Raw genomic sequence first — 19,286 nt, forward strand, 5'->3', positions numbered from 1 at the left:
TGACTGCCTTGCATGGTGGTTTCAGGTTTCTTATTTCATGGGCAGAAACACCAAACAATGAAAGTCCATGGTGTGATACACACACTCGCTGGTGTGGAAGTTCAGAGGACCCGGAGATGGCTGTGGTCAGAGGGGCTCGAGGACCTTCACAAAGACAGAGAGCTGAGCTCAGCAACAAGGGGAGAATGACCTCAGGGAGAATGGGAGCTGTCATGGGGCGCTGTCTCTGAAACCTCACGTAAGCCCCTCACATAGGCTCATGTGAGGACAACGGAGGGTCTGACTTGGAAACATCACTTAACTATAATTTCTTCACCCGTTCACTGAGTGGCTCATTGTAGACAATCTACAAAGTCTTTTCTGCTTCAAGGATTCTATAATTCTCTGTCCTAAAATGGCGAATTCATTCAATGCTAGGTGTTGGGCACGCAGAAATTTAAAAACCATATGGCCCTTGCCTCCAAGAATTCGCAATCTATTATGAGAGCTGGGCATGAGTTCCTCGGACAACCTTGAGAAGGAGATACGGCAAAGAGGAGGAAACAGGCTCAGAGAGGTGCTAAGGACCAAACACAACCCCTGCCTCGGGGAGCTCCCGTCCAGGGAGGGCGCCAAGGCGAACGAGAGGCCAGGTTCTCACGACCTCTCACGCTCCGAATCGCCTCTGAGTCAGCCAGGGACGCTTGTCGAGAATGCAGATTGCAGGGCACCTGGGTGGCTCAGTCGGTTAAGTGTCTGGCTTTTGTTTTCAGCTCAGGTCATGACCTCAGGGTCATGGGATCGAGCCCCATGTTGAACTCCTCACTTAGTGCGGAGTCTGCTTGAGGTTCTCTCCCTCTGCCCCTCCCCCTGCTCTCTCTCTCTCTCAAACAAATAAAATCTTTAAAAAAATGCAAATTCCGGTTTGATAGTCTTGGGTGGGGTCTGGAAGTCTGCATCTCTGTTTAGCTCCCAGGTGATGCTGACGCAGACGCCGGTCTGAGGACCACGCTTCGACAAGCACAGACTATAGGTTCAAACCAGCCCAGAGCGCTGACCAGATCATTCGGCAGAGAGCCCGTCTCACAATTAGATTATTCTAGAATCTCTAGATCAGTGCTTCCCAAACCTGACTGCTCATCCGTCAGATGGGCAACGTGTTAAACGTGACCAAGGCTCAATGCTAGAAATTTTATTTCATAGGAATGGGATCTGGAATTCTGTAATCTTGTTTGTTTGTTTTTTAAACAAATTGCTCAGGGATTCTGGCGCACAGCCCTTTTGGAAGATGACTCCCTCCCTACCCGGCCTTCCTGAGACCCCCAGGACAGGCTCTCCGCGTTCTCTACTTCTCTGACTCTCTAGCTCCACCTACTGTTCCCATCTTGACTTGATCCACAACTGGACACTAGGCCTGAGAAAGCCTCTGGGGTTTGATTTGAAGCGTAGAAGGAAGGCTGGCCCCTAACCCAAAATAAGACTTCTCAAAATAAAGTAAAGTAGAGTAGAGTAAAATAAACTATAAATAAGACTTCTCTCGCACGTTAGCCAGACTCGATGCCTTAAATTTCTCAGGCTACAATATAATCCCAAGACCTCAAGGGCAGAGCCAGAATCCTATGTCTATGTATCACGGGGCTTCACAAAGAGTACAGAATACGCACCAAGTCAGTGGTGGTGGAATCTAAATGAAAACTTTGAGCTAAGCATTGCCCTTTCCCCTATTTTTATCAAAGGAAAACATCTGGAGGAGAGCAATTTAAACCAGTTGTCCTGTGGTTTTCCTCTGGGACACAAACTGGGCAACACCTGAGCGCCATGTGCCTTGGGGGGAGGACAGGTGGGAACGTGGGAGAAGGAAAGCGACAGGGAGGCCCCTGCAGAGCGCTGGCTGTGCTCCAAGAGCTGTCCGCTAAGCACTTGACAAACATTAGGACTCGGGATCGAAGCCTAAGCCTGCCTGCTGATCAGAATCGAAGGGGGAGCTCACTAACATTACTTGGTCCCAGGCCCCACCGGACCCTATGAGTCAGAATCCCTAGGGGCAGAACTCAGGAGCTCTTCAAAGCTCCCCGGGGATTAGGGAAGCCCAGCATTGCCCTCCCAGCAGGCCACTCAGGTACAGAGGGGCTTACTAAGTCACATCCCGCAGCCAGTAGGCGCCAGAGCAAAGGCAAGGAGAAGGAACTGGGACCCAACTTTCCAGTGGCATTTTCACAGGAAGTAAAAATATTCAAAATCCCGGGGGGCGTAATAGCTGACTTTTTGCTTCGAATATGCCAGTGTTTCCTTGGGATACACAGCGAAGCAACGTTCCCATTTAGGGCATGTTCGCCATGTGGGCTTGACCCTGTTTGCTCCAAATGAGTCACTCTTACTGTTGGGAAGCCGGGGACACTGACAACCTGTAAGACAGTGGCAGCCACCACCAGGATTCCCAGGGAACAATGCTGGTATGGAAAATACATTTTCTTTTCCATAGGTTAGTTAGGGTGGCAAATCGGGGGAATATCACACACACACACACACACACACACACACACACACACACGGATGTGTAATGGTTTCAACAAGGCATGTGATGAAATCTTTCATGATACCCTAAAGGATAGGTTGGATAACGTGGGTTGGGTAATATTTTAATACATACAGCTACTTACACTAACATTCTGAAGGAACGTGAAAATCAGCTTGGATGGAGACCTCCAATGTCATGCCACTGGCTCTAGTCTCACCCTTTCTTCTTGAACATTTTATCAATGTTGGGTTCAGACAGAAAGCATGTCTGTGGCTTATAGTCGAGATAGTATGATGAATTTATACTCTGAACGACCCCCGCACCCCCCACCCAAATCCAAGTATATACAAGAATAAATCAAAATCACACAGGAAGGCTCAGAAACAAGGAAAGTGTTTTCATGAATCACAGACAGATTAAAAATGTAAAGCTGTAAGTCCACGAGGCGCTGGTCCCGAAGAAGAGGGTGTGGCCAGCACCTGCAAGGGGTCATGTGAGATGGGGTACAGGAGCCACCCTGAAGCCTGTCCTGGGATGCGGTTCCATCTGCTGACCAAAGACATTTAAACATTTCTGCAGTCCAACTGCTTTGGGCGGAGACCATAGAGGGCAGTGGGAGGGCGAGGACGTAACTTTTCAAAGAGGAATCAAACCGAGTGGCTCTCCGGCTCAGCATCTGTCTAAAATGTCCCCAGTAGCACCACGAGAAAGGAGCTCTGCTGGGCTGGTTTGAGGCCTGGCTCTGGACTCTGTCCCGGGGACTTGGGAGAAAACTAGTCGAGGGTGTGTCCAGGGTGCCAGACTGAGGGTGTGCCTCTCAAATCACCCAGGCCTGATGTTGGAGAACAAACTGGGGAGGGTGGAGGGTATTAGAGGAAAGAAAACAATAACAAATTTAAAAAGGTAGTCATTCACATTGAGCCCCAAACCAAAACTTCTGATACTTATGAAGAAATATAATGTTAAGAAAGATAGCCAAAAATATAGAAACGAACCAAAACCATTAGGAATATGGATTCACACCAAATTCATTTTTCACTGAACAGCCTCACAATGACTTTAAATAAGTATAAGGCTTAAAGATACCAGTTGATGAATAACTTGCTTTAAAAAGAGAAATTATGAAACAGGAAGATATGAAAATTAAACCAAAGCCAGTAGCTAGGACCAGTTAGAAGTCTTGGAAATGAAAAATATGGTCACGGAAATTAACATGAAAAGGGCAGGCTGGGTGGTGCGGTCGGTTAAGCATCAGACTCTTGGTTTCTGCTCAGGTCATGATCTCAGGTCCTGGGATGGAGCTCCGAGTAGGGCTCTGCACTCAGCAGGGAATCGGCTTGAGGTTCACTCTCTCCCTCTCCCTCTGCTCCTCCAGCCAACTTACACTTTCTCATAAATAAATCAAATAAACCTTTTTTTAAGAAAAGAAGAGCCAGTAAAAGAGGGAAATAAGGAATTAGAATATAGTAAGGAAGAACTCAACCAGCACTGCACATCAAAGAGAAAAAGAAAGAAAGGAGCAGGAAGGGGGTGGAGGATACGGTGAGAGGCTACTGTTGGTGTCTAAGAAATGTTCCAGAAAACAGAATAAGGAAATCACAGGGGAGAGGCTTTTGAAGAGATGTCAGATATTCTTCCAAAATTGATGAAAGACCTGAGTGATGAGTGACACTAGACTCTGAGCACTGAGAAAGAGATAAAAGTCATTCTACACACGTGGTAGTGACATAGCAGAACATAAGAGCAAAGGATAGACTTTAAAAGTCTCATGGGGGCGCCTGGTGGCACAGCGGTTGGGCGTCTGCCTTCGGCTCAGGGCGTGATCCCGGCGTTATGGGATCGAGCCCCGCATCAGGCTCCTCCGCTATGAGCCTGCTTCTTCCTCTCCCACTCCCCCTGCTTGTGTTCCCTCTCTCACTGGCTGTCTCTATCTCTGTCGAACAAATAAATAAAATCTTAAAAAAAAAAAGTCTCATGGAAGACTAGAATGTTTTAAATACCAAAAGAAAACAACTGTCAACCTAGTCAACCTAGAATTTTATACTCAGCTAAACTGCTATTCAAGCAAGACACCTTCAGTACTCAAAAACTAAAGGAATTTATCTCCTAGACACCTGCACTAAAAGAACGGTCAAGTGACGTACACCAGCAAAAGAAAAAGCGAATCCAGACGGCAGGTGTGGAGTATAAGAAACAGCAGGAAGCACACATATGGTTCCAAGAGGTTGGAAATTTTCATTATCAAATTTTATACTGAAAAATAATTAAAGTTTTTAGGGTTTCTTTTAGGCAAAAACCAAAGCTCTGAACAGAAGTAGCAAGAGAGGAGTGCATTCAGTGGTGGTTAAAGTGAGCTAAGGTCTAGGTGATATTTGGCAGAATAGAAATAACAAATAATTTTAGGAGTGTCTGGGTGCAGGCAGTTAAGTGTCTGCCTTCGGCTCGGGTCATGTTCCCAGGGTCCTGGGATTGAGCCCTGCATCGGGCTCCCTGCTCAGCAGGGAGCCTGCTTCTCCCTCTCTTTGTGCCCCACCCTCACTGGTATACACGCTCGCTCACTCTCACTCTCAAATAAATAAAATCTTTAAAAAAGAAATAACAAATAATTTTAAACTTCGTTTGACAATAAGTTAAGTGGTATATTCAAAAATTAAGGAGAACCACTAAAAGAATGGGAATTCAATCTATAGTCATGGAATCTCCTGAGGAAAAATGGAAAACAGAATGGAAAAAATATTTCTTTTTCAATTATCAATTCAATAAAAGTCAGAAAAGGGGAGCAAGGAAGGCAGATTTTCAGATGTAATAAAATCAGTATGTTGGAGAACAAAATTAAAGCACCAAAGGACTTCTACTGGTCTAAAAATCAGTGAAATAATATTTAAGACAGATATACTGAGACTCAAAAAGGCAACAATATAACTACTAGATAAGGAAGTCTTAGTAGCCACCAGCGGTTAACTATGAATGCTTTGATCTTAGAAAACAGAAGGAGATGTATCCAGAACAAGGAAGACCAGAGGCCATTATTCACTGCACTGGTCAGATAAAGCTTTAGGAAGAACCCTGAGCAGCTAGAGTCCTCCCAAAGAACGCAAATGGGTATCGATAGAACCAGAAATCTATCTTATGACAAAGAGCCCGTGGAAGGAACTGGACATATTTAGTCTGGAGAAGAAAAGACATAGTAGGGTCATGAATATTGTCTGCATATCTTAGAAGGACATAGTCACCTAAAAAATTATATATACATATGCACATATAAATATATATGTATACATATGTATTTCTGTTTATTATAAAATATGTTACATATAAGTATATATTACATGTGTTTATGTATTATATTTACATATAATATTTTACTACATATATTCATTTACTTATATTTATTAGACATTTATTTTATTAATATGTATTTAATATATTAGAGAGAGAGCTGATTTTGGCAAGCATCAGAGGGTCCAGTTAAGATCACGGGGTGACAATGCTCAACCTCCCACTTCCATTTACTGAGCCTCTTCTCGCACCCAGAGCCTGGTAGATGCTAGGAGAACAGAGATCTGTATAGCACCATTTCCGTTCTTAAGAAGTTCATACCCCAGGAGAGAAAAAGAAAAAAGTGCTGTAGAACCAATCAACACCGTGAAGCAAGCACCTAGACTGATGGACACCAATGACAACAGGCACCAGAGGAAGGTGGAATTCATTTGGTCTCCAAAGGCAGAAGAGGAAATTGGGCCTTGAAGGACGAGTAAGAACTCTCTGGACAAAGAACTCGGGAGGGAAGATCATGAATAAGGGGCAAAGGTGTGACCTTCTGGTGAAAGCCTGAGAGCCTAATGTGATGGGAATTATGTCTCAGCCCCCAGCACAATTACCAGCAGAACTTCTAAGAAAAACAGAGATGCCTGAACCCAAACCCGTAGGTTCGTACTCTGTATTATTTGGGAGGTCCGTGACTCTAATGCCCGGGACAGAGAGCGACTATAAGACCCCTGTGAAGCCAGCTTTGCGTGTGAGGCTACATCGGATGACCAGCTAGCAAGGCCTCTTCTAATCCAACATGCGAGCCTCTTCCTTCATCAAAAAGTTTCCAAGGGCGAGGCCCACGGCGAGCAGTGTCTCCTGCTACTCCCCACCCCATCCACCGTCACGTCGAAGAGGCACCAGGCTCTAGGATTCACTGGAAAGTGACCAGCCTTCAAGTGAGATGGTCGCCGCTGGAGACTCAAGCTCCAGGCCGGCATCAGGGCTAAGCAGAGACACGTGGGCTGGGAGAAGAGACCAGGGTCTTTTTAGCAGGAGACCCATGCTGGAATTTCTGTTTCACCGCTGGTTGTAATCTCTCTAAGCTCCCCTGGGTGTAAACTGAGGCTAATAATCCACTGACGTGGTTCTCAGGAGGATGGATAAGACAGAAGGGGAAATGCTTCACAGGTGCCTAGCATATAAAAAGCACTCAGCAACAACAATACACCTGGACACGTATCACCGTGAAAGCTCTTTCATTTATCTATAAACTGGGAATAACTCCTAATGTTTGCGAAGTGCTATTACACCAGGCAGCTGCTCAGTGTTCACCGTGCAAGACTTACTGTTCTCTCTGTTTCCATCTGGTGACCTCTAACCCATTGGGCATTTCTAATTGGATAAAAACCAGAAACCTGATCCCGTCTTGCTTCACCATTAGTTGTGAAGTGTCTACCAAACGGCTATTAATAAACTCAGTTTCTGCCTAGGTCGAATCAGGGGAAGACACCAACTCGCCAAGTCCCCATTGCCTTTATTTTGAATGACTTTGAAATTCAAATCACCGTGTCCTTAGATGAAGAGAATTCACTCAAGAATTTCAACAGAACTCTCCCACTGTTGGCAGAAAATGTTTTATGTAGTAACTCATTTCTTATTTGCTCCCCATTTGCATGGGGCAGAGGGGACCTGATCTTTGCCCAAGTGCCTGTCCCAGGTCCCTAGTATGACAGCGCCCCCTAGGGAAGGGGGGGTCTTTCCGGACCACCAGCTGACAGCAGTTCAATGCTCCCTACAGAGGGTGCTCTTTTAGGGGGTAAAGGAGGAATAAGCACGGCCTGAAGGCTGTAACAGGGCATGGAAACAGGGTCCTCCCAGCCGCCGCCATACGGCAAGGCTCAGTCCACCCATCTGAAGCCTGGACACTGATACTCCCTGTTGCTCCAGAAAAAATTCCAGCCTGTGATGGGGCGCCTGGCTGGCTCAGTCAGTTAAGCAACTGCCTCTCCATCTCAGGTCATTTTGAGTTCAAGCCTTGCACGCTGGGCAACAGGCTGAGGGTATGGAGTTGACTTTAAAAAAAAAATTCCAGGGCGCGTGGGTGGCTCAGTCGTTGAGCGTCTGCCTTCTGCTCAGGGCGTGATCCCGGCGTCCTGGGATCGAGTCCCGCATCAGGCTCCTCCGATGAGAGCCTACTTCTTCCTCTCCCACTCCCCCTGCCTGTGTTCCCTCTTTCTCTGGCTGTCTCTCTCTCTGTCAAATAAATAAATAAAATCTTTATTTAAAAATTAAATTAAACTAAATTAAATTAAATTTAAAAAAAAATTCCAGCCTGTGATTCCAGAGTGGTCGAGTGGGCCTCCAGCTTTTCAGACTGCACCTCATGGAGCCCACGGGTGGCCGTGGAGGGAGGGAGGGCGGGGCTGAGCAGAAGACGGTTGGCGTGGGGCGAGGTCAGGGAGCTTGAGCTGGGAGGGCCCCAAGCTCACCATCTCGGCACCAGGGGCCCCATGTTTATTCCAAGCACAGGGAAGGGCCTGCAATATTCTCATTGCCTGCGAGCGTTCCGGGTGGGGGCGGGCAGGTGCTGGAAATCGTGCTCAGGCCGCTTCCCGGGTCACAGGTGGCCCCCGAGCCCCTCGGCAGCGTGAACGAGAAGGACCCTTCTGGATGAACAGATTTCACAAAGGCGTCCTCCCTCCCGACGGTGCCAGCCAGCCTCAGTCCCAGAGCCCCGCAGGCTTGGGGAGCGAAGTGTAGGTTGGCTTTCAGCTCCCACGTGCCCCTCAGCCAGGGCCCGACAGCCCACAGATCTCGGAAGGCTGTGCAGCAGCCCTGCCTTGCCTCGTTTTCCAAAAGTGCCCGATGAAGGCAACCTCCCCCGTGAACGACAGCAAGGCTACCTTAGGGCGGGCACCCGTGCCTGCGATTGCACACGCAAAGTCTCGTGTAAGCTGCAGACAGCCCCGGGGGGGGGGGGGGGTCACTGCCCCAGTGAGAGCAGCCCTGCCCAGAGCCACACACCGAGCCTAGAACCCAGACCCCAGACTGTTCAAATTCTCGATGCTCCTCTCCTATGAATACAATTCTGCTCTGTCTTCACCCTAGTAACAATCAAGTCCTCGGAAGTTCACGGGTGAGCCCCTCCTGTCCCGCCTGGCTGGGGCTGCTGCAGGAGACGGCACATCCTTCTGCCCCTTCGGAGCCCCGGCTCCAGACCCTTGACCCGACCAGGGATGTCAGCAGTCACGTCCCCATAAGGTCCAGTAACACCCTGCTTTCGTGCCAGTCCTGTCCCAAATTTAAAAAAAAATAATAGGTAATTTTATTCCAAACTTTTGGTTATGAACGGCTTACATTTCTTATCAAATCCAAAAAGGAACTCAAGCAGCTTAGAAAGAAAAAAACACCAAGTAATAGAACTGTTTGAAAACAGATCAAAAGCGGTGAAACGGAGCAGGATTTACAAGGAGGGGAGGGGACAGAGATTATTCCTGAAATCTAGCCTGGGGCATAATCCTGCAGTTGAGCACTAAACGCAGCTCTGCCCCCTGGCAGCCAGGGCCCCAGGGGACATTGAGGAACAAGGCTCTCTGGAGCCGTATCAGTTCGTGCCCACAGATGCACCCTCCAACCACACACCCCGTGAGGCACGTATTCGTGGGAGGGAAGACACAGGAAGACGATGACAGGAGGACGGCCTCTGAGCCCACGGAGCCTCAGGCACAGGTGTCCTCTCGTTCACCCGCAGGGGATGGGTCTGATCTTCCTGGTGGGCAAGCGCTCTGCTCAGGGCGCCTGGGCCGGGACCGTCCACCCCAATTCTGTGCCTTTAAATCAGACCAGCTTGCCCATAAAACACACCACACAATACTTGTTCTCCGGCCAATACCCACCAGCCTCAGGCATTCGGGAGGGGTTCCTCTGGGCCAGACACTCCGGCACCAGCCTGTCTCTTTCCCAGAGTCCATCCGTCCTAACCTTCTGGTCTTCAGCTCCCATTTGGGACTAACTACAGAGCCACCTCTGGGTTCCTCCTGGGGCCTCCGTGAGCTGTGCTTCCTCCCTCTCCAAGTGCGTCCCACCCACAATGGGCAGTGCCTCCCCAGAGGGCAACCTGATGGCTGTGGACGATCTCAGAGCTAAAATGGGATAAGGAGGAGGGGGGTCTCGGCACATAAGTGAAGACCAGGCCAGGCAAAAGCTCACCATCAAATGATAAAGACTCGGATGGGCTCACCTTGTCATTTCGCTCATTCACCCTCTTCCACAAATGCCAAGCGTTTGCTCTGTGACGGGGCCAGGGGCGGGTGGGGACCAGTCTTGGCATAACTCCGGTGAAAGTTAGTGTGTTCCAAAAGGAAGCTGATGGTTGAGAATGGAGGCATCACTCCCAGCTGGGGTTTCAAGGCAAAGCTGCATTTGGACAAGACCCTGAAGGGTCAGCAGGCCACTGGCGGTGGCGATCTCTCCCCCAGGTTCTCTATTAGTTGAGCGTAAACCATGAACCAAGAAATGGGCTTGGATAAGCATAGGTATGGGGAGAAAGCTCAAGGAACGAAAGGAGTAAGAGACGGGAAACAGAGGGAAACATCTGGAAAAAGCAACAAGACCAAGGGTCTTCCGAATACAGGTGCAAAGAGAAAGTTCAAAGTGCATTTATATACTTTTCCTGCACGAAAGCTCAGGAAACTAGGATTTTAGTCTTAGAAAACATGACACGACCCTCTGCGGGGCTGTCTCCCCATCAGCGAAATGAGGGGCTGCACCTGGTCAAGGGTTCTTAAACTCTCTACTTCAGAGACTGAAGTTACATTTCTAGCCTAGACCTTCCCTGGCTTCCACTCCAGACCCTTCTCACTCCTCCCCTGCAACCACTGGAATTAGCCTCTGAGCTGGTCCCACCAGCCCAGGGCAGGAGCCTGGTCCCCATCATGTGCACGGTCCAAGGCAGCCCCAAGTCCCCCATGAGCTCCTGTCTCATCGGGCAATGCCTTTATGGTGTTTGGCTCAGATGGGGAGAGGGGGGCTCTGACGTGAGATCCTCCTCTTTCCGTTCTCTCTGCTCCAGACACACTGGCCTCCTCGCAGTTCCTCAAATGGGCCTAGAAGCATCGGCCTCAGGGCCTGGACACCTATTGTGCGCTCTGCTCACTCCCTCACCTGCTTCCAGGCTGTGCTAAGCATCACCTTCTGGGGAGGGGGGCTCCTGCGCTGACCTCTCCCTTAAAGCCACATCCTTCTCCCATCTTGTCCCCTCCACTGGCTCCAGTCCCCCATCACCCCCTCTCCATCTGGCACATGTTTTACTTATTCATTTGCTCATTCTTTTCTCCTCCACCTGGAATGTCAGCTCTAGGAGGGCAGGGATATTGGCTGGTTCTTCCACTGCTCCACCGCCAGGGCCTAGAAGGATGCCTACCGCGTGGCAGAAACCTCATGAATATTTATTACCAGAACGAACAAAGGAACAAGAAGACAATAATCTTTTACTATGTTTGTTCGGGGGAGCACGGGTGGTAACTGACATACAGTTGTCAACCTCTTCTCTTAAGAAAGAAGGAAGGAGGGACGCCTGGGTGGCTCAGTCGGTTGAGCAACCGACTCTTGGTTACAGCTCAGGTGTGATCTCAGGTCATGAGATGAAGCCCTGCATCAGGCTCTGCACTGGGCAGGGAATCTGCTTGGGATTCTCTCTCTCTCTTCCTCTCCCCTTCCCCATCCCCCACTCTCACTCATAAAAAAAAAAAAAAAAGGAAGGAAGGAAAGTGCATATACTATTATAATCGTTTTCATAAAAGAAAGATACCTTAACATCCCCCAAATGGGATATGCGTTCTCTCACAATAAATAATAATCTTCCCCAGGAAAAAGTCCCATCAGCATATGTGCCACACAACATTATCTGCTCTTCTTTCACCGAGCCTCACTGAAAGCTTTGGCACCAGCTCACCCGCTCACCCCAGCTCCGCCCCAGCCCCCCAGCTCTGCGTCACAGTGGCTCCTCCCTGAACAAAAAGACAAGACGGTCATGTGCCCCGACCGGCCCTTGCTCCCGCAGACGTCACAGGCATTCTTGGCTCTGGAAAAAGGTGGGAGTTCCAGCTCAGGAGGCCGACTCAGATCCAGCGTCACTGCTCAGGTCCCTGAGCGCCAGCGTGACACCGGCCTGTGCTTCACAAACTGTACCGTCCCCACTGAGTTGTCAGTGCCTTGATACTTTCTGCACAGCTCCTTCGAGTACCTTTGTCATGCGGCTGCTGGGAGAAAACTAAGGGATGGTCTAAACCCCGCCCCATCTACCCGCAGAACAAGCTAGCCAAGCAGGGTCAAAGGGTAAAGACAAAGAACCTTTTGTTCCCAAAGGTCCTTGTCTTAGGGGTCCCAGTGCCTCTCTTACCCCTCTGCTCAGGGCTGGAGCTGGGTGGGGGCTCAGGGATGAGCAGGGAGGCTGAGAGCAGCTTCATCAAGGTGGGAATGGGCGGCGGGACAGGTGCTGGGCACACTTGGAGGGGCGGCCGTGCCCGGCTCCTCCTTCCCCCGCAGAGCCAGACGTGTGCACCTGCGGCTCTCCGAATCACAAGTCAGCCCAGACCTCTTGTTCTCCCCTGCTTTCTTCCCGGCCCCCATTCCCACCCCTGCAGCTCAGCTCCAGGCCCACCTGCCACCACGAGCTGGCGTCCTGAGCCGCTGGTGGCTCCCGGCTCTTCACGGACCAGCCCTCTGGGTCCGGACCTCACCATGGGGAGCATGCCTGCTCAGCCCCTTCTCTCGGGCTTTCGGTCACATCGTTTCACGTTTTAAAATATCAGAACCATAAAAATAGATGTGATTCACGTTACATGATGCACATTATTTCATGTAGTTCTCAGCTCGCAGCCTTTCCTTCAAATTCGACCCCATCTGCTGTCCTACAGCGTGCATAGGGCCGAGCGCACAGCAGATCCCTGAGGTGTAGACTACATCTGGAGGGGCTCCACAGTTTGCAAAGTTCTGTGACTCCCATAACTCAAGTGAGCCTCCCAGGACCAGGCAGGGAAACGGAGTCTCTAACGAAGTGACCTTGTCCAAGGTCACATACCTAGTCATGGATTGCTAGGGCTGCACCCCAGTTTCCAAATTCTGAGTCTACGACTCTTGGGCTCCCCAGCATATTGCTTCTCAATAGTGCATAAACATGAGCAAAAGAAAAAAAAATACATTTCTTGTTGACAAAGAGTGGAACCCTCATTATATACATACTTTCAATTTCAATGCATTCAGCTATATATACTGTTGGCAAAATAGGGAGGGAAGGAAAAACAGTAATAATTTCAAGGGTGCATGGCGATTCCTCTTGCCATTTTCACTCCAGGGGGTAATTCCCCAGAAAGGTCTGGAATAGAAAGTATAGAGCTGCTATTTGCCCAACTGTCTCGCTTCCCCGGTGGGTCTCATGGAGTAAACAGCTCACCCTCCAGATGTAAGTATAAGGCTCAAGGAGAGCCACCACATTGTGCCACGAAGCCCCCGTGCCAGGCTTCGTGGGAGGAATAGAAATCTGTTCCAAGGCTCCAGAAAACAGGCCCGTGTTGCATCTGATAAGAGACAACACTAGTTACGTGCATACCAAGGGCTTCACAGCTTTTAACCCGCTTAGGCGCAGGAAATCCATTTTGCAGATGAAGAAACGGGGCTACAGAAGGTCAGTCACCAGCCAGCAAGCCCGAGAGCTAGGCTGTGAACCCAAACAGGGAGTCAGTTGAACCTCTTCCCCTAAACATCATTGCTGACGTGCCCAGGGATGGTGGCTGCAGGGGACCCACATCCTAACAGACTTGGACCACACAGTTTCTGCCTGTCGCACTGACTTGAAATCCTAATTTTTGCATGAAACATGTCGCCACCATAAAAAGCCCCCACCCAGCTCCAGCCCTGATCAGAGGGGTGGGGGAGGGGAAGGGGTCCCCTGAGTGACAGCGAGCAAGGACCTTTGGGAACAAGCTGTGGGTTAGGGGACTGCACCAAAGCCAGGCACAGGTGTGGTCTTACAGGTATGTGCCAGGCAGGGTGATCATTCCATTCTAGACACTTCTGAGAGCAAAAGGGGGTGCGATACATGATTACATCAGGACAACAGATGCAAACCCGACTGACCCAGGCTGACACAGCACTGCGCTCGGGGCTGCGGGGACGCCAAGACGGAGACACCCTCCCTGCCCTGGGGAGCTCCCAGCTCAGCAGGAGAGAGGAGACAGGTAAGTAAGTACTGAACATAACAGGCAGAGAGGGGAAGGTGCTCGCTGCAGTCAGATTTTCAAAGCAGTGTCCAGGCCTTGTCGCCCCGCAAATCTGATTTCATAAAGGGAAACAAATCAGTCTCCGTCAGAAACACGCGGAAACACGGGGTGGATAATATGCAAGTACTACCTAATGCGGGGGGCGGGCAGCCTCAACCACTAAGTGAAATTGTACAGAGATTGTGGCATTGGAATCGGGCCTCAAAGGGTGAGTAGGATGGCAATGGGTTCAAAGAGGGACTGTGCGTGTCTCTGTGCAAGATGCGGAATGCATGCAGACAGCAGTTTGCTGCAAGGAGTTAAATCGCAAAAAAATGCGATGGTGAGGAATTAGGATTGGACCCAGTGATTGCTGGCCTTGTGCACCATTGAGCTGCGACATTCATCCTAACTTCTCTTCACTAGTAAAAGTCACACCGGTCACACGCTGGGCTGTACAGGAGGGTTGGTCGTTTCACTGTTTGTAATGGCAGAGTGCTGCCTCCAGGGGGCACTCCGAACTCCCCTACCAATCCACCTGAGGGACGGATGGAGGGGTGCCTGGGACCCTGAGAGAAGGAACAAGACGGCCAGAGCTCTGCTCCCCAGGAGGGAGGGCTATGAGGATTGCTTCCTGCAGTTTCTCTCTCTGCCCTTCTCCCCCATCCACGCACACCAGCCTGGGAGGGTTCAGGCCCACCCGAGCCTCTTGAGTGAGCAAACAGGTGTTTCAGGTCGGCTGGGGCTTTGGGGAGAGGTGGACCCTTTCCCTGACTCTGTCTTTCTATGTCCCACCCACGGTCAGGGGCTTGGGCCCCAGAAATCCCAGAAAAAAAGGGACCGTGGGGGGTACTGTCTGGCCTCTGTCTAGGCCTCCAGTCAGCATTGTCAAAGGAGTCCAGGCAGCAAACATATACTGTGGGCAGTTGAGGCCCAGACCCCAGCGGGGCTGGAGGTGGCAGAATGGGTCTGGGTTCCCAGTGATAACCTCCCCGAAGACCCAGCTAACTCGACTGGCTCAGCACCTCTGAAGAAATGCACTTGGTGGGCAACACTTGAGAACAGAGAACACAGCCAAGAGAAGGAAAGGGAGGCCAGCTTTGGGGAAGCCTTGAATGCCGAGCTAAAACACCTGGATGAAGACTACACCCCAAATTCTCCTCCCTGTCAGGAGACCCAGGGGTCTGGATTTGTGTCCTTCTCCCTTACACTGCTTACTAAGACCGACGGTCCAAGCGTAAACGATCTGACTTCTCTTCAACATGATATTTGCAGCCCAACCTGTGACTACAGGCTATCTTTTTTCAGGTTTAGTGTCATTACCATTAATAGCTCCATTTACCAAGGACCTGTGAGTATTATATTATTAGATATCATATGCCCCATTATACAGATGAGAAAACTAAGGCCCCAGGAAATCCAAACTTGTAAGTAGCAAAACTGGGGCTTGAGCCCAGGCCCTATGGCTCCTACACACCCCCCCCCACACACACACACTGGTTTCACATTGGGTCCCACATATTTGGCCACTGTTTGCTTGTTTCACAGCCGGGGTGCCTGACCAACAAGAGGGGTACCAGCCCACCCCCACTAAGGAGTAATAAAATCCCCAGTCAACTCCCTTGAGGAACAAAACCTGCAGACTTAGCTTGAGGAGAACGCCCTGTCCTCTCAAAACCCAGCCTTCTTTCACTCTGAGCCCTCAGTCTAGAAGGCTCCACCCCCCAGTCCCCCCCACCCCACCCCCTGTGCTCTGTTTATTGAAACCCTACTCTCCTCCAAGGCTTGGCTCCAATGCCAGCTTCTGAGACGCCTTCCCTGGCCCTGCCAGTTGGAATTGCTCCTGATCCGTGCTCCTGTGAACTTGGCAGCTGGGGGAGAGCAGGCCCACCCACTCACATTCTGCCCCGACCTCCTGCGGGCAGAGACCAGGTCTCACCCAACCCTCTGTGCCCCACAGGGCTCTGCCTATGCTCAGGGCCTGGACGTCAAGCCCACAGTCCCGGGGAACGCTGACGGCCAATGCCACAGGTAGATGGTGCCAAGTTAACAGGTGTCCCCGAGGGCCCACAGCTCTATCAGCTGTCCTTCCCCAGTCCCAGGAATGAAAACACCCTGCTATGGCTGGGCCACTTCTTCCCAGAAGCAGCCAGCCCAGCCTGGGCTCCCGGCCCTGGCAGTGGCAGCTCAGGCCTCTCCCGCCCTGCTTGGCCGGCTCTCCAGACTGCAGCCTCCTTCTCAGCCTTCCTGCACCACAGTCAATCCACCTGAGTGTCTGCCTCCACTTCCTGCTTTGCGTTCCAGTTCTGCGTTGTTGCGGCCTGACTTTGGACTTGGCCCTCCCCTGCCCTCCACGGCCTAGTCCAGGACTCAGTGCCCCCAGCAGCAGAAGGAGGCCAGTCCTCTCACTGGAGCTGCCGGCTACCCAGCCTGGGGTCCCCGTGCTGCAGCCGCTCTCAGTGCAGCAGGTGCGATTCTTCCAGACACCGGCACGAGCCTGCGCCAAGCCCAGTGTCCGGGCCCCTGCAGACCCTGCACCTGGGGGCGGAGACCCTGCAGGAGCCAGGACAGCAGCTCCAGGGTCCACCTCCCCAGCTCCCCACTCCCGCACCCGCAGGAAGGGAGTCACACAGCAGGTGCTATGTAGCTTGGGGCTTTCACATCAAGCACTCAGGGCAGAGGGGGGCCTAAGAGAGTTATGGAATAAAAAAGGACAAGAGGTGGATTTGAAATCCTTTCTGGGGCTTAACTAGAATGAGCCTGAAGCGTGATTGCTGTTTACAAAGGTCCCAGTCTCCCTGAGCAGTGAATGATCGGCATCTCGCTATCTTATTTACACCTTGCTGTATATTCTAGATCTCCTGTAATGAACATGCTTTTATAATCAGGAAATATAACTTATAAGCAAAGAACGGATAGTGTCAGAGTGTCCCCAGATCACCCCATCTGTAGAGTGCCCAGGATGCGAGAACAGGGCTTTTGCTGGCCCCAGGGGACAGGCTTCCTGTCCCCACCTTCCAGCAGCCCCTGAGTTCCTGTGGGCAAGTCCCAACTCCATGGCCTGTTTCTTCGACTGTCAAATGGAAATGACAGTGTCTGCATGGGCCGTACAAGAGAGATGCCCACAATAATAACACCTGCGACCCAGGGCTGTGGAGACTAGGGGTCCCCGTCAGGGATGTGGGAGAGCATCATGAGGGAGTGGAGCTGCCCTCGCGGAAGACGGGGCTGCCCTGAGTAAGAGAGACATTCCAGGAATGGAAACAAGACATGGCCATCTTAATCTCCAACTACCCACAAAACCAGTCTATTTAATCAGAGTGTGCGTGCTGTTGGTCTACACAGCACTCCTTGGGGGTGGCCCCATTCCTGTCCTCGGACTGCCTCTTGAGAGAGGGTCAGTGATCGGCCTCGGGGAACTCTTCTGCCAGCATCTGTCCACCCTTGGATGGACAAATCACCCAAGGGGCCATCTGCAAATGGTGGCCGAGGCGGGAGCAGAACCCGGGCCCCCTTTCTCGGCCCAGCACCCCCACTGCATTCCAGCCCGAACACTCACAGCAAGTTCCCAGCAGGGCCTGTTGCCCCTGAAGGGGAAGGAACCCCCCTGAGGATGCACGCGTGACTGAAGTGACAGGTGACAGGTGCTTTGGGGAACCAGCAGCCTCATGCTTGCCACGCCCCTCACTCTATTCCCCTCAGAGGCAGAAAGCCCCGACTCTCTCTTCTTCCAAGGCACATGGAAAGTTCCAGCACAACCCCAGCCTTGTGCAGCTAAGGACAAGAAGCAGAGCATCACGGGCATCCCAGATACCATTCAGGGTGTGTGTGGGGGGGGGGGCTCATACATTGTCCTCACTGCAGCCAACCTCCCCTCCACCCACCGGCTTCTGGAAGAAACAGCAAGTCATGAATTCTAACCGAAGCCACAGCCCCAGTGCCCACTTCTACTTGGGGTTATCTGAGCACCCTCTACTCCTGCTTTGGGGCTTTAACTGAAAATAACTACTTTTTTTTTTTTTTTAAGTTTTTATTTATTTATTCGACAGAGAGAGAGACAGCCAGCGAGAGAGGGAACACAAGCAGGGGGAGTGGGAGAGGAAGAAGCAGGCTCATAGCGGAGGAGCCTGATGTGGGGCTCGATCCCGTAACGCCGGGATCATGCCCTGAGCCGAAGGCAGACGCTTAACCGCTGTGCCACCCAGGCGCCCCTGAAAATAACTACTTTTGAACCAAAGCCCTGGCATCTAGGGTGAGCTCCAAAATGGCAGGATGATACCACCTCTGGCTTTGGAGGCCAGTGGAGCCCTACAGCACACACATCACAGCCCCCGGGACACCATGGTTAAATGACTGCACAAGGGCAGGTCACTTCTACACTGGGGCCCCTCCTTGCCCACACGCACATGGAAGACAGCATGAGTGCCCAGCTCTCTGCCTGGCCAGGAAGCCTGCAAAACACCCTGCATCCCTGTCTTGACGATTGAAGCAGTCACTGTTCATTTTCCATCCAAACCACAGAAAAAAAGCCCTTAAATTCTTAAGTAAGTTCTAAAACCTCCTCTATAAATGCCATCTCCATGTCACAGGAGCCCCTGGGGAGCAGCTGGTCCCACCTCTTATTTGGAGAAATGTGATTGCCTCAATCCTAAGTGAGCGCCTCTGGGCACAGACGGTCCCTGCGGTCCCACCAGCGCTCCCAGCGGGGTGCGCAGTGCACAGCCGGCCAAGCCCTGGCCCTTACCCATGACCATGGTGAATCTGGGGAGCTCTTGTCCTGCGGGGGCTCCCAGGTAGACCCGCCACGGTCCTGCTCCTCCATGGCCCGGCCTGCGGGATGCTGGCAGTCTCCTCGCCCAGCTCAGGAGATCAGTGTCCCAACGTGGCTGATTTCACCCCCTCTCTGAAGCTGGGAGGCTGGGGGGAGGGGGGGCTGATGGAGCCCAGAGCAGTCGGCTTCCCTTTACAGCCAGGAGCCCAGCCAAGTCACAAGGCTCAGGAAAAGAGCAGAGTGTTGAATTGCAAATCCTCTCCCACCTGGGGAATGGCTAGCAAACAACCCGAGCCGTTTCTGGAAGATGCAGAGATTCCCAGCACTGGCCAGTCTTCCTGAGCTTAGTGGCACAGGGGTGGGAGCCATGACCCCTGCTGGCGGCCACTGGCTCCAGTCAGTTAGATGGACTAACTCCCCCCTCCCCACCCCTGGCACACAGCTCTAGAGGGCGGATGTGGGGGGCTGACAACAGCAGGTGTTGGAGAGACCACGTCCATCCAGTGCT

General features: G+C 51.4%; 1 protein-coding gene across 3 annotated transcripts in view; it reads right to left on the reverse strand.

Moving 5' to 3' along the window:
- The window catches only part of LPIN1 (lipin 1), a 129,411-nt gene extending 110,464 nt beyond the window's left edge, over positions 1-18,947 (reverse strand). For all 3 annotated transcript variants that reach the window (XM_044390373.3, XM_048222508.2, XM_044390370.3), the window contains exon 1: positions 18,752-18,947. In XM_044390373.3, the coding sequence (XP_044246308.1) occupies positions 18,752-18,829 (78 nt within the window). In that variant the 5' untranslated portion in view covers positions 18,830-18,947. The remainder of the gene's footprint in view (positions 1-18,751) is intronic.
- Positions 18,948-19,286: the final 339 nt, after the last annotated feature.

Source organism: Ursus arctos, unplaced genomic scaffold (genome assembly GCF_023065955.2).
Source record: "Ursus arctos isolate Adak ecotype North America unplaced genomic scaffold, UrsArc2.0 scaffold_8, whole genome shotgun sequence".
In the NCBI taxonomy this organism is placed as follows: domain Eukaryota; kingdom Metazoa; phylum Chordata; class Mammalia; order Carnivora; family Ursidae; genus Ursus; species Ursus arctos.